This window comes from Nothoprocta perdicaria, unplaced genomic scaffold, assembly GCF_003342845.1.
Source record: "Nothoprocta perdicaria isolate Ctin4 unplaced genomic scaffold, notPer1 scaffold_56, whole genome shotgun sequence".
NCBI lineage: Eukaryota > Metazoa > Chordata > Aves > Tinamiformes > Tinamidae > Nothoprocta > Nothoprocta perdicaria.
The window spans coordinates 2,579,495-2,594,258 of NW_020455821.1; the positions used below are offsets into that span (position 1 = coordinate 2,579,495).

The 14,764-nt window shown below is 36.2% G+C and overlaps 1 protein-coding gene across 6 annotated transcripts in view; it reads left to right on the top strand.

The window, feature by feature from the left end:
• Positions 1-14,764, top strand: part of MARK3 (microtubule affinity regulating kinase 3) — a 58,731-nt gene that overhangs the window by 22,031 nt on the left and 21,936 nt on the right. For all 6 annotated transcript variants that reach the window (XM_026048663.1, XM_026048662.1, XM_026048665.1 and 3 more), the window contains 9 exons: positions 2,903-2,951; positions 3,660-3,725; positions 5,736-5,806; positions 10,604-10,660; positions 11,427-11,663; positions 11,767-11,886; positions 12,575-12,674; positions 12,931-13,043; positions 13,849-14,002. In XM_026048663.1, the coding sequence (XP_025904448.1) occupies positions 2,903-2,951; positions 3,660-3,725; positions 5,736-5,806; positions 10,604-10,660; positions 11,427-11,663; positions 11,767-11,886; positions 12,575-12,674; positions 12,931-13,043; positions 13,849-14,002 (967 nt within the window). The remainder of the gene's footprint in view (positions 1-2,902; positions 2,952-3,659; positions 3,726-5,735; positions 5,807-10,603; positions 10,661-11,426; positions 11,664-11,766; positions 11,887-12,574; positions 12,675-12,930; positions 13,044-13,848; positions 14,003-14,764) is intronic.

Below are 14,764 nucleotides of genomic sequence, written 5' to 3' on the forward strand. Positions count from 1 at the left end.
ACTTTGTRTGTTTGAGCTGTGATCTATTTGAGGCAGACTTATTCCTGCATTTGGTAAAGGCCTCCTGACTAAGGCTTCGGGTATCTGCAGGGCATATCCAGGGAGAGGTTAGCAGCAGAAGCCTCAGACACAGCTAAAGCTTGAGCTGGCTTAGGACTGTGTCTTGTGACGATCTGACTGGGATATGGTCGAGCGCTGGCATCTGGCTAGTGTACCAGCTTGCCCTTTAGCAAATGTTTATCTCYTTCTGTGTTTTTTTTATAGTCCCTTGTGATGCAGACTCTTGCAATACCTAATGCAGGAGCTCTTCTGTTTTGTCTCTCTGTGTGTACAAAGAGAGCTTAAAAATGGTACCGTCTTCCCACCTCCTTTTACTTTAAGGAGTATATTGACACAGGAAAACTTAGGTAAAATTGATATAGGGTTATTACTCAGCATGCATCTGTGCTTCCACTGCTTATTTTCTATGTGTTCAGTTTGCCCACTAGCAGCATTAATTAAATGCAGCTCTTTCCATACATGTAACGTGACTTACAACAGCAAAACTGGAAGCCGTTTATATTGCAGGCTGAGGATGTTTGTCTTTGCAGAGAACTGTTTGTAGAGCTCCTGGTCACTGCGAATGAGCTGCTCAACAAGTCGGAATAGTTGTCGTTTTTTGTGTTAGAAATTGATCTGTTAAGTATGGGTTTAAGTTGATAGTCTGCCCTTATAGTCTTATTAAGACAATTCTTGCAATTAAGAAAGATATTTTTCAAGCTCAGAATTGAGAACCTATGTGACATGTCTTGCTGCACCTTATTATGTGTCTTTATGCCAAAAGACCTCAGGTTCAGTGGTGCTTTTTGTTTGCTTTCCCTGTGATATCTGATTCTTCACTAAACTGTAATGTGGTCTTTAGAAACTGTGGAAATGGGGAGTACTTCATTTATTGAAAGCCGATTCATATAGTYTTGTGGGGGAATGAAATGTGGATAAACCTTTTTCTGTATACTCTCTGCAAGTGTCATATTCCTCCTTTAGATATAGAATGTAATGTCAGATAGATAATATAATGTCAGATATTTTATATTGTTGCTGTTAAAGTTGTTCTCTTTGTTAAAATACTAAACATAACACACTGTACAAATGCCTTCAGATTGTCCTCCCRTAGTTGGTTTGTATAACTAAAATTATGGTTTCTAACAGCGGGTTTTCTATTGTATTTTGAAGTATTTGTCTTAGGGGAAATTCAAAATATAAATTCCACTTTTGAAAAACGCTTGTGTCTAGTCTCCCACTTCAGCAAAAGGTTGATGTAGAAGCTCCTTATTGATGTACTGCATTAGGGTTTATTGACGTACTTGGGTTAGTATTGCAGAGTAGTGGCTTGGGGGCAAATTAGATATTTAAATTAGCCCAAAATATGGTAGGAGCTTGGTTACATTGTACCATCAAACTATACTGTGTATGATAAAGAAATTGGCTAGCTCCAGGAAAGAAGAAAACATTTTTTATAATAGAGCTTACTGAAGATATGTGAATTCTGCTGCAAATTTTAGCCTGATTCTTAATGTCTAATTTGGTCGATTGGTTGCCTTTTTGATTGATTTTGATTCTGATTGATTTGATTTTATTGATTGCCTTTGGTCGATTCTTCTTGGTTGGTTGTACCTTATTCCAGTTAGGACTTTGTGTCTCAATACTTGTGTTCCCATCATTAAACTTGTATAAAATACTTTTGTAGGTGGGAGAGGTGATGGTGAACAGGCTAATGGCTGAACARCAGCCAGTTTTGCGTCCGTGCAGAAATTTAGTCGTATTTGGTACAAACAGGCTTGATTTGTCTATAAGCGGCTCCTCATCTAGCAAAGGGTCAGCCGTAGAATGGGATAACGACTATAAAATAATTAAAAGTATGAGGGGAACTGTTGTGTTCTTCACTACTCCAGATAGTGTGCCATTCGTAGCTGTAGTTATTGCAGAGGCAGGGATAACCTGTCTCCTGGACAGGTTACAGGTTGCTTACCAACATTAGCCTTGTGGAGACACTGGGAAGGAAGGGAGAATAGGTAGAAATGGTCTCTAAATTATGATTATTCTGCAGGATTTTTTTTTCTTTTTCTTTTTTTTTTTTTTTTGGATTAAGAGATACAGTCAGAAGAAATCTATTTTGTTGGCTCATGGTGGTTGTTTTTGTTTCCTATGTTTCACTTTTTTTTGCACATATATATATATATATGAGAGAGAGAGTAGCTACACCTTCAGATTTTCAGTTCAGCAGTAATAAAAAAAAGACAAATATGATTACATTTATGTGAAATGTGACCTGAGAGGAATCTTACAGYACCATTTTTTGCTTTCTTACTGTTAATAACAACAATTTTTATCTGTTATTTTGCAAAATCCTTTTTTTCTTCTTATCTGCATTCCAGGGAAATTGTTGACCATTGTTTTTGTGCTTCAGTCTTTCTGTAATAAGTTCAGTATTAGCTGTTTACTGCTATTTCTGTAGAAGTTCTTGTTAGATTTATAGTAAAGCCACTTGATTGYTCCTTCTTTTTGAGGCATGCTCTCAGAAAATAATCTAGAGCTGAGAAAGCTGATGTTTTTTTGTATAAACCATGGCGCACTCACCCACAAAATATATTTGTGTGTGTGGGTATAYATGTATATATACACACACATGTGTATTTATGATAGGTATTGGGCAGGAAGAAGATCTGTAGTATCTTAATGAACTTTTGACTTTGAAAGAAGCAAGTGCTTAACTCCTTTCAGTAATTTCTTGAACTTCACTGAAATGCTAATTTACCCTTTACATTTAAAATTAAATAAGTAAATCAAAATGATCAGTCTTTGGGAAGAATGGGTGTTACCTATTACTTTCATTAATTTATTTTATGTTTTATGTTTATTTCAGCTCTTTAGAGAAGTAAGAATAATGAAGATCTTAAATCATCCAAATATAGGTACCTTGTTTCTTTCACATAATTTCCAGCTCTGGAGAAGTGCTAGCTTTTTCTTTGTTAAAACTGCTCTGGTATTAGTGTAATAGAAAATTTTGCACCACAGCTTAACTTATTGTAAAGTAGTAATAAGTATGTTGTCAAGAGTTGTGTGTCCTGGAAAAGAAATTAAAAAAAAAGAAAAGAAACAGGGGAAATTCATATGGACATTTGTACAAAATAGTTTAGATAGCTTTTTAATTGCTACCTAAACATGACATCTTTTGAATGTCATGTTCACTTTGCTCCTGAAGTTCGCATTAAAAATAAGTGTATATGTTAGAAGCAAGGAGTGCTCATGATTTTGTTCAAAAATTTCGGCTGATGTGCTGTGCTAACTGTGAGCAGGCTGTTTGGTGACTTATTGCTGTCTACATCAGTACAGTGCATTAAAARGGCTATAGCTGATGCTTGGAGTGGTGGAAGTTATACTTAATTGATTTTTCCACAAAACTTGAAGTATAATACTGTTTCACAATAAAAACTGTTCTTTGTGAGTTGAGAAAATGTGATACAATATTTTCCATTTTGGAACATCAGATAGAAGAGGCTTCTGCTGAGAAATACTCTAATATTGTCAAGCAGCAATTCTGAAAGAATCCTTCATTGAGTTACCTTAAAATAATACTTCTGTAACTAAACAATTGATTAATAAATGGCTTTCTCTTCTAGTGAAATTATTTGAAGTCATTGAAACTGAAAAAACTCTCTATTTAATAATGGAATATGCAAGTGGGGGTAAGTATTTCTGCAGTGGTTAAAGATGTAAACAAGTTGCCAAGTAATAGAAAATAGCTGTTTTCTTTGAAGTTTGACTTTATTGGAAAAAATGAATGACATGGTGGGGAAACATTTTAGGCAAAATGTTTTATATTCTCTGGGACTTTTTAAGACTATATATAAAATAYAGCTTGTAAAAGTACRCTCAYGAATTGTTGCAGCTTAAAAGCAGTTGCTCTGTAATTCACTTTTTGAGTWGAATCACAATCTATATTGAGCCCAAGGTTGCTTCTGTCTACTGCAAGCGTTAACTTTTAAAATTTATTATGTTTGGCACCCTTCCTGTCTGGATATTTGGTAAAAGCATGCTCAGATGCAACATTTTCTGTGTTTTTTGACTGCTGCTTACTAAAGCACCAGTGCTTCTGTTTTTAAGCAGTTGCTGGCATTAGACCTGTCTTAGTCACAGACTTTCTCCCATCTATTTGTTTGTTTTATGAAGAAAGTTGTACAGGAACATAAAGACCTATTCTTGATTACTGAGGGGGGGGGAAAAAATGTGCATCATGCAAAGTCATGCTCTTTAGCCACAGCTAGAATCAAAGTATAGAGGCTTAAATTACTCCTTGCAGGCTAAAACCTAATAGCTGTCTTTCAAAGTGACCCTTTAGAAGCAGCTGCTGGGAATTTAAAAGCTTGAAGGCTTCAGCTTTGGGAGGGAGATGTAAATATTTCTGAGGGGAGAAAAAAATCAGCACTGAATTTGACCCTGATATATATATATTATGTGAACTTTATCTAATTATCATCTATCAGRTAGTGATTTTTCTGCCTGCATATATCGTTTTCCAATGATGCTGCCTAAGTGCTCAGCAAAGCTTTGCCTGACCACAAACTAGGATGGTAGAATCCTCCTCTAACATTTGCTAGTATTCCCATGTGTTGTTTTTGATGCTGCTTCACTAAAATGAAGTCCTGTTGCCATCTAGTGATTGTTTTCCGCAAGATAGAAGGGCCTACAATCTCTAAGGTAATAAGGATCTTATGTAAAGTAATGGAGAAATATGGGTTGGCCTGTGAGTCTGTGAGCAATAGTACTGCTCGGTAGAGAATATGTAGCTATTTAATCCACTTCTAAATCCTTTATCAGTTTTGCATGTAGCTGATAAGCTCTTAAAGTTATATATTAATCTGTGTTTGCAGGAATTCTCTTGTTATTCTAGCTACTGATTCTTAGTAGAGAAAATCTCCATGCTGACACAAATAAGTCAGTGTTTTATGGACCGGTTGACTAAACCTAAAGCTTGAATGTTGTGATCTCAATTGATGTGCTACAAAACAATTGATTTGATTAAAAAGTACAGATCTYTATCAGTGATAAAGACCATCTTTGGTCACCTTTACGCATCTACAGCCATGCAGCATTGGACTTGTTCAGGAATGTTTCTCCATGTCCAGGAATGTTTCTCCATTCTCCAGGAATGTTTCTACAGGTCTGATGCTGGTGTGTGGATTAGCTCAGTGTATCCTACTACATTCATTAGCATGCACTTTATTCTGGATACCTCTTCTAGGTTTAGGATAAACCTGTATTTCTGCCTTTATTAGGACACTTCTATACATACATAGAAAACTTATAGTACTGGTACTACAGCATTTACAGAAATCATTGGATTTTTTTATGAGGGTTAGTTTGTGGTGCATAAAATACTTCCGAGAAAGTCTGTGAAGGAGTGCAAGTCATCTTAACAAAAAYTATGCAGCTCAGTTTCTGCTATAAATAATTGGAAGCAAATGTTTTTGGCTATATGCATTCTTTCATTAATTCTTAATGTTTTCTCATCTTGGAGAATTTGGTCTAGTAAATTGCTATTGGCATTTGTTGCCTTTGTATCTTGTTTTGTCTTTACAATTGTAATTGTAAACTTAGGTTTAATTAAATCATTCTAGTGAAATTGTGGGTAAYTACTAGAATGGAAAGTTTAGACTCTGAAATTGGCATTAATGTACCTCATTATTTAATTGTAGGGGAGGTGTTTGACTATCTGGTTGCACATGGAAGAATGAAGGAAAAGGAAGCTAGAGCTAAATTTAGACAGGTATGTATAATACTCTTATACACCAGCTCTTTTTCTGTTTTATTGCAAAAATTAGTAAAACTGCTCTCCTTTGTGGGTTTTTTATTATTATTTTTTATTTCTTTGATGCATTAGTTGTAGCACTTGAAAGAATCTTGGGTTCAAGCAGTTAGTAGTATGTTCATAGGTGCTGGTTTTCTTTGAGCCGGKTGCTCAAGAGTGCCAAAATTCAGCAACTGCCTCACTTGGGTGGGTGCTGCACACCAAGATTCAGTTCCTCTGTGTTCATTTCATGTATCCGTAGCCCAGCTGGGCTATAACCTCTTGGAGGTTGTTCAAATGTGACAAACAGCTACAAACTAGGTCAGTTACCAAATGAAGGTGACCCGTGTAGCATCATCCAGTGCTTTACGGGGGGAGGGAGGGCAACACAGTATTTAACAGTCTAAAAAGTCCTGGAAAAAGTAATTTCCAGCTTATTAGTTTATAATTTTCTGTGATGAATAAACTTGCTTTGCARAGATGTGTGGGAATTTCATCCATCTCTGAGAAGTTTTTTCTGGTCTGCAATTAAGCAATTCTAAACACAATATCCTATTAATTAGTTAACATCCAAATTTCTGTGCTCTTCAAGCTTTTCATCTGCAGGTGTGAATGTTTTATCTGATGTATTCCATTTTGTTCTCTGCTCTTGAGAAGAAATTCATAAARGTTTATATTATTTCCATCTCTTTGGTCAGTTTAGTCATCTGGTTAATCCTGTGCAAAGTGATAAATATCAAAATTGTACCCCTGTTTAGCGACACTTTAATGAACAGAGGAAAGAGAAAAATGGACCAATACAAGAAGGCAACAAAAACGTTTTATGTAGAAACCTTTTTTGTCTGTAAATAGTGAATTTATCCTCTTCAGCCTTTTGTAATATATTAAAAAAAAAAAAAAAAACTTTTTTTTGATTGTGTGGTAGTGTTTAACTGCAAATTTCTTATGCCTAGTTGAAGTTATTAGATAATTATGTATGTAATATGCACTTTGATAGTAAGGAAAATGTGTCTTCTTGCATAATAAGCATTTTATACACTTTTTAAGACTGCTTCCCTCCCTTTCATGTTCTTGTAGGTAGAGAACCTTCCCTTTTGATTAAGGTTGTCTTGTCTTGTGCTTCTGTATATTGGATTAGATGTGATGAAATCTATTGAGTTTTGGAACAGATGGTTCCATCTCRGTTGTCTTTTCTAAATTCCAGACTGTTACCCTGCATTTGTAATGACACTTGAAAATCACAGAATAATATGATTTACAGGATTTCCTGTTCTTATTCATATGACTATTGAAAATAATTACTAGAAGTCTCCACTCTTCGTACTTACTATMTATTATCAGGAATTGTGTGAAATGGATCTTGCAGTAACTCCATGAAATATCCCTTGTTCARCAGTTGTCAGGTTCTCCAGCTATTTGACTCTATTTTAAATTAAATTTTGTGCAGACAGGCCTATCCTGTTTTACAGACACACTTAATTTTATGAGCTAATATGGGTGATAACAAAGATATGTCACTTTCCTTTTTCTTAAAAATAAATAAAAGGTGGCGACATCAAAGGTCTTTTTATACAGAAAGTTTCTTTTATACAGCTTTTCTTTTCCTTTCAGAAGGCTGAGGTAGGCAGCTGTGCTCTATTGTCCCTGAATAGCTGACAATCCTTACGAGCTGCAAGTGATTTTAGAGGATCCCAGTCTCTCAGAGGATCTTGATGGGAGGCTCATGAAAGCTTCATGAGGACGAGTGAAACAGAGAAGCACAGTAATGCCTCAGTGAAGGAAACTACAGCATGTGAGCTTAGGCTTTATTAGAGAAGAGAGGATGTGTGCAGGAGAGATATCAGAAACTTTGATCAGAATTTGACAGCTTTTTGGACACTGGGACCTAGACTGTGGGGCATCATCAAAGGAAAGTAGACCTTACTGGGCTTTACAGGTAATAAAACTATTCGTTTTACCTTACAGTAGTCCCAGAATAACTTCACATAGATCTTGGGCATTGTTGGAGAGAGAATGCTCTGTGTGGACCCTTTATCTGATCCAGTGCAGCTGTTCTTGTCTTGGATAGAGACTTATGACATAATAGGGATTTTTGTTTTTAATTCACTAACTGGCTTAACAGATGGTGACCCTCTTTAAACTGGAGAAACAGTTGTGCCATGATACTGAGCTTAGTTCTGACAATAGGTTATTTTATCTCTTATTTTCAGATCCTGTTTCTTTTGATAGCTGTGATTTCTGCATCAAACACTCATGTTTTATCTGAGGAGGCATTTCAGCTTTTCTGTCTAGCAGGCAAAGAGCAGGAATTGAGAAGTCTCCCTGCTTGCTTTTTTTTTTTTTTTTTTTTACAAGAAAGTCCATTTTGTCATACATACTTAGGATTTTATTGGGGAGGGAGGAATTAGAAAAGAGTAATCATCTTGTTCCAGTCATGTATGACAAGGAAAACATGAAGGGATGCAAATAGGGGAAAAAAAAAGTGTGTGTGTATGTGTGTATACACATATATATATATATATATATAGCTATTCTGTGCAGTTTTCCATATTGAGATGCTTTTGTGTAGTTGTGTGTGTGAAATTTAAATCCAGAATGTTCTGCATTCTTAATATCTCCTAGTTTTTCCCATGCTATTGCCTTCTGAGCACTTCTGTTTCAGTGTAACAATTCCGTTCCACTGAAGAATCAGCCTGTCTGGATAAGAATTGACGCAAAATTAGGAAATCCAATCTCGAAGGGGGAGAGAGATTCTTTCAAAAAATAAAATTAGAAACTAGTATGTATCTATTTTTTCCTTTCTTTTACCACAACCAGTTAGAACCGATCTCCTTCAGTCTCACTGCTTCTTCCCTAGGTAGCTGGAAAAGCAGTTTATAGAGTTTCTAGTACTAGCAGATTTTAGGGTAGATCTTGAAAACTAAAAATTCACAGTGTATCATGTTGTATATACCAGTTAAACCCAAATACTTGTTAGTGTGGAAAGAACCTTGGAAGGTCATTTATCCTTTTGTCACTTTTATTCATCAGATTATCTTTACACAGAATGGCTTGGCTATCTCTAACTTATTCTTAAAAATCTCAAATTACGYAGGTTTTAAAAACTGTCTTAAGAAATCTATTCTAATGCTTATTGTTACTTCTAGAAGAACGAGCCTCTTTTCTCCACCTGCCATGGGTCAGCAATTTTGTGGCTTCCAAGTCATTTGAGGCCTGCAGGGCCTGACAATGGAATAAATGATGGAAGGTGGAAGACAAGAGACCCAATGAAGCACACATTGTACTATATCTTATTTGGTTTTTATTGCTGTTCTTCAATTATAAATCTTTCTTGCATGTACTGTATCATTTCCCTTCTAGCTAGGGTTGATACTCTGCAGTCCCTGTGCTGTCCTGTTGCAATGTAGGATAGTTTAAAAGCATCTGCAAAGGGAACTAACTCACTCATTGATAATCCAGTAGATTTTAGCTGTCAGAGAGCAGAAGTAGTGTAGAAATAGACAGAGTAGTGCTGTATGTCATGCTTTGCTCAGGAATGAAGAGGGGTTTGGCACGCTGGCAGCCTTGGATCTGCCTGGAAAAGTGAACCTGTGACTGGTGCTGAAGTAGTGGAAGCAGGGAGGAGCGGAAGGAAAACCAAAGGATGGGAAAAGTGATGGCATAGAAAGAGACTGCAACAGCATCAGCAAACTGAAAAACAAACAAGCAAAACCAGAATGCAGTGTGAAAGAGAAAGAGGAGGAGGAAGCTAGTACAGGAAGGAATAAGTAAAGGCAGAATAAAAATGTAGGGAGTTGAAACAGCTTTTTATACAATACATAGTTTCTAAGGTGGTATTTTGCACATGTACACAATTCATTGTTGTACACAACAATCAAAATGACATGGATTGCTTGAGTTTCAAACAAAATGATAGGTAGGTGAGTTTCTTGACCTACCAAGAACCTTACTTGCACCTATTCTAAATATTGATAATGGKAAACATTGCTTTCTTCCTGTAGAAGTGGATCCTCGTTAGATGGCCAGATGGGCACTCTAATCATGAGTTACTTCCTGCAACAGTAACAATGTCTCATCTTCCTATATTTGAAATCTTGTTAGATTGTGGGACAAAAATTGCAAATGCATTTATTTAAACCTACCTATTAAATATTTCTGTATGCAATTTCACTCATTTTAAGAAGGCATAATATCCACTGCCTTAGTTCTGAGAGTGTTTGTGTTACAATGAAGTGTTGCATATTCAAGGTCAGGCTGTATTTGACAGACTTTGTATCTTTTACATAGGTAAAAATTTGGTATACTTGTGTAATTGAAGATTGAAAAACAAGCTGTTTCCAAGTAGTTCCTCCAGTAGTTGATCCTTTTCTTACACTTTTCTTTCCATCTTGTGGCGTGGAAACAAGCCACATTGGATTGAGATTGGAAAACTTCACGCTAGAGGGAACACTTTTATAGCTGCCTGCTGTACTGGAATAGAAAGACTTCTATAACCTTTCTGAAAGTCATTGCTTCCCCTGGTCTATAATTAGTCACACAGGAAAAAACAAAATCCTCTTTCAAGTGTAGTAGAAACCAGATAGATTGAATAACAAACACCTAAGTAGCTATGTGTTTAGCAGCTTCACCTCAGATATGCTGGTCACTGTAGCAGCTGGTTGTATAGCTCTGAATGCATGAATACATGTCAATTCTATGCAGTAAATGGGATCTTACTGATTAAAAGTCTGTTTCTTTGAGATGTCACTTATATAATTGGGCTTGTTTTTTATCCAGATAGTATCTGCAGTGCAGTATTGCCATCAAAAGCATATTGTTCATAGAGACCTCAAGGTAAGTAGGAAAAACTGCTTAGGAAGAAGTGAATGTGTCGTTTTCTGTCCCTCCAGATGGGAAACTTGTTATGCTTGTATTGCATACTGCGTGTTGGGTTTTCTTACTCTTTGGGTTGTAGCAAATTTTGGGGAATGCTTAAAATAGTGAAGTAAAAGGAGAARCATTCCAAAGACCTCTCAGAGTAGATATTTAATGACTGGTGAAAGAAGGCCTCTCACCTTCTGGCCACCTCAGGCTCGGATCAGTGTTCACTGAGAGGACTTTTAAATAGATTTTGTAGTTTGGTAGTGGAGTGACAGGCTTTGGTCTTATGAAGAATCAATGCTCTGTCTGTTGTGGTGATGAAATTAAACTATGAAAACTGTGAAGCTTGGTGTGAATTAATGTATCACTTCTTTAAAACCTGCTTTTTGTATTAAAGTTGTCACGTAATGTGTACGTAGCCTAGCTTTGTAATTTAAAAACAAAGAGAACAACCTGAAAAGAACTTAAAGGCTCTGTGTGTGATCAAACTTCTGCAGAGATCAGTTTTCAGTTAGCATAACACTTGCCATAGTCTAAGTGATTGTACAGAGATTTTAAAATAAAGGATATATGAATRATAAGCTAAAATACAAAGGTTTTGCAAGGAAGGAGATATTAATAGTTTAATTTTCTGCATCTGAAAAATGAGTAAGCATGGGCCACAGGGTTTTTGTTTGTTTTTCTTTTTAAACAAGTATTTTAAATAGTTTCTACAAAGCATTCTTTCTTTCTCCTCCAGGCTGAAAATCTATTGCTAGATGCAGATATGAACATTAAAATAGCAGACTTTGGTTTTAGCAATGAATTTACAGTTGGAAATAAACTGGACACCTTTTGTGGCAGCCCACCATATGCTGCTCCAGAGCTCTTTCAAGGAAAGAAATACGATGGACCTGAAGTAGATGTTTGGAGTTTAGGTGTTATTCTCTATACCCTTGTGAGTGGATCTCTTCCTTTTGATGGACAGAACTTAAAGGTGAGTTTGTGCAAAACACGTGCTTGGGAGGGCTTGTTTAGGTAGTGGCTTAGTTGAGCTATTTGCTCCTTGCTTACGCTATTTTTGTTGTTGTTTAATCTAGGAACTCAGAGAGAGAGTACTAAGGGGAAAATACAGGATTCCTTTCTACATGTCCACAGACTGTGAAAACCTCCTCAAACGCTTCCTGGTGCTAAACCCAACRAAAAGAGGCACTCTAGAGGTAATAGAACAAATATGCAACCTCATTTTATTTTGCAGACATTTTTGAACKGATTAATGACCTCTTATTGTCATGATATTCCTGAATAGTTTTTTGGAGTGGGTTCTGTCAGGGGATTGAATAAAGGGTGTTACTTTTTCAAGGCTTGTTTGCTAGGATGGCAGGATACCAGACTCCACAGTTGCTTCCAGAATTAATGTGAGATTTTCTTATTGCACTGTGTAATACACTTCATATAATCTTTTCATAACAGTTAGTGAGTAGATTCTTGCATTAATAGGCGGTAGTTTCCGAGACATTATATTTAGTTCCTTGACACTATGATGCTTTCATCATGGTTCTTGTGGATGAAGGTAGAACTGCCCAGAAAGGCTTCAGTAGTCTATTTGGGACCTAGTACCTCTATACTAGACATGTCAAAGTTGTCATGTTGCTCTTGGTCTTTGTTAAGGACTTTTATTTTCAGCTGTGTGCTAAAATATAGCTGATTAGGAAGCASACTGTCTCAACATGTGCAGTGCTCCTCACTGGGACAAAAGAAAAATTAAGTTGCTGCTTGAGACTACTTTAGAAAAGAAAAATGGAAAAAGAGATACTAGTGTTTGTTAGATGCAGAAGTTGTTCTTTCAGTAGCTTCTCTTCTTTTGCTAATGAGTATTTTCTATTAACAAGAAGCCTTTCTTTACAGCAAATTATGAAGGACAGGTGGATCAATGCAGGGCATGAGGAGGATGAACTTAAACCTTTTGTTGAACCAGAACTAGACATCTCGGACCAGAAAAGAATAGGTAAACCAGTGTTTTTCAGAATATGATACAATTTGCATTATGCATATTTCTTCATATTTCTGCATATACTTGCTGTAAATATGTGTTTGAAAAGTGTAACTAGTCTGTTAATGTTGGTATTGCATTAGCCTAATGTTCTTGCACCTAAGTTTTTGCTTCATTCGTTATATGCTCATTTCTTGCTTTTGAGTTTAGCACTCAGCTAGCGTAACCATCAGAATATTTAAATACTTACAGAGTGTTTGTTCATTTGTAGATATTATGGTAGGAATGGGGTATTCTCAAGAAGAAATTCAAGAATCCCTTAGTAAAATGAAGTATGATGAAATCACAGCTACATACTTATTGCTAGGAAGGAAATCATCAGAGGTAAGTATCACTCTTACAAATGCAAAGAAACAAAACAATCAAAAAGTGTCTTTCAGCAAAATTCAAAGCAAAAAATAATGCAGTAAACATAGGAATTCAATTTCTGCACACATGYCCAGTACAAATAAAAGGTTCTCTTATTAGCAACATGCCAACTGAGGAGTCCTCATGTTCAAAAGATGCTGTATCTGTTCTCACCATGGTGTAAGTTGTTACCGGTAAACARCTGTTTTTAGGCTCCCAAGAATTGCCTTGCTTGGCCAGGAATTTTTCATTGTAAGAATTTTATACATCGTTTATTGTCCCATCTATTTACTGTCCTATTCAGAATGAAGTATTTCAAAATATTCATAAATATTTTAAAAGAGCTTAAGTGTAGGATCAAGCAACCTAAAGATGTTTGCATTTTCTCAGTTTTTCATATGATGCCGAGAGGGTTTGCCTTCAGGAAGCTGCTTTTGGTTCCTCTGCTGGTGGAGTTGGTGTTGTGACTCCTCAGGATGTATCCCCTCTTCACATTACTTTAAAAATTCTGCAGAGGGAGAATTGAAAGAAGCAAGTTTTCTTTTTCTGATCTTCCTTTGGGGAGCCGCAGGTTCCTTTCAGCTTCCCTTAGGACAATTCTTAAACAATTAGAGTCTTAGAAAAATCATTCCTGATGTTGTGAGATGTACTGAGGCTTGGACCTCTAAATACCAGAGCCGTTTTCCCTCTACCTCCCAGTTACTGCTCCTCTTCATATAATAGATGTTTAGTTCACTTTGTCTGAACTTCTTGTTTTAATACTCTTTTATTTGTATTGTAGCTGGATGCAAGTGATTCAAGCTCCAGCAGCAATCTTTCACTTGCTAAAGTTAGGCCAAGTAGTGATCTTAATAATAGCACTGGACAATCTCCTCACCACAAAGTTCAGAGAAGCATATCTTCCAGCCAGAAACAGCGGCGGTACAGTGATCATGGTGAGTAATTCTCATTTTCAGTGTTACAGCATCTGTTTTTGTCTCTCAAGGTAAGGAGGAAGATGACAGGGTAGTTCATGCATGTTGATTCACTAATGAAAAAAAAAATCCTTTAAATACCTTTTAGGGGAATTAAATTAATTCAGTTGGTCTACCTCATGTTTTTCCTTGCATTTCTGACAGTTCTAGGGAAATTGAACAGAATCTTGCAACCCACTTTTCAGTGAAAAGCCTAGTCCTTCTGTCTCATAATCCCAGGCTGTCTGTTCAGCGTTTGTTTTCTTCTGACACTAATAGGTCAGCTTGTGTCTAAACTTGAAGTACTGTCAGTTTGCCAATATTTCCTCTTTCCTGAGGGCATTTTCATTTGATTGTCCTGCAAAAATTAGATTTGTAAAGACTAGTGACTCAGTTAAGCTTAGAACTCYTTTTGCTTATTGAGTATGAGAAACAGCTGCTTTTGAGCTTTGTGAATATCTTTAAAATCTTCCTTCCTAGACCCTGCCTCAYAAAAGGAGTCTTTGTTCAGTCTACATGTAAATAACTGTGTGCATTCATACAGAGGTTGTTTGCCTCTGGAAGTCTCCTGTGATGATGATGGTTGTGAAAACTTTGTGATGCTTTCTCATATATGTATTTTTATTCTTTACTAATTCCAAAAAAAAAAAAAAAAGGAACTTTCTTCTGAAGAAAAAATTACAACACAAAAACAGAGTCATAACATCAACACAAGTGTTATGATTTGGTTGGTTGGGTTGGTTT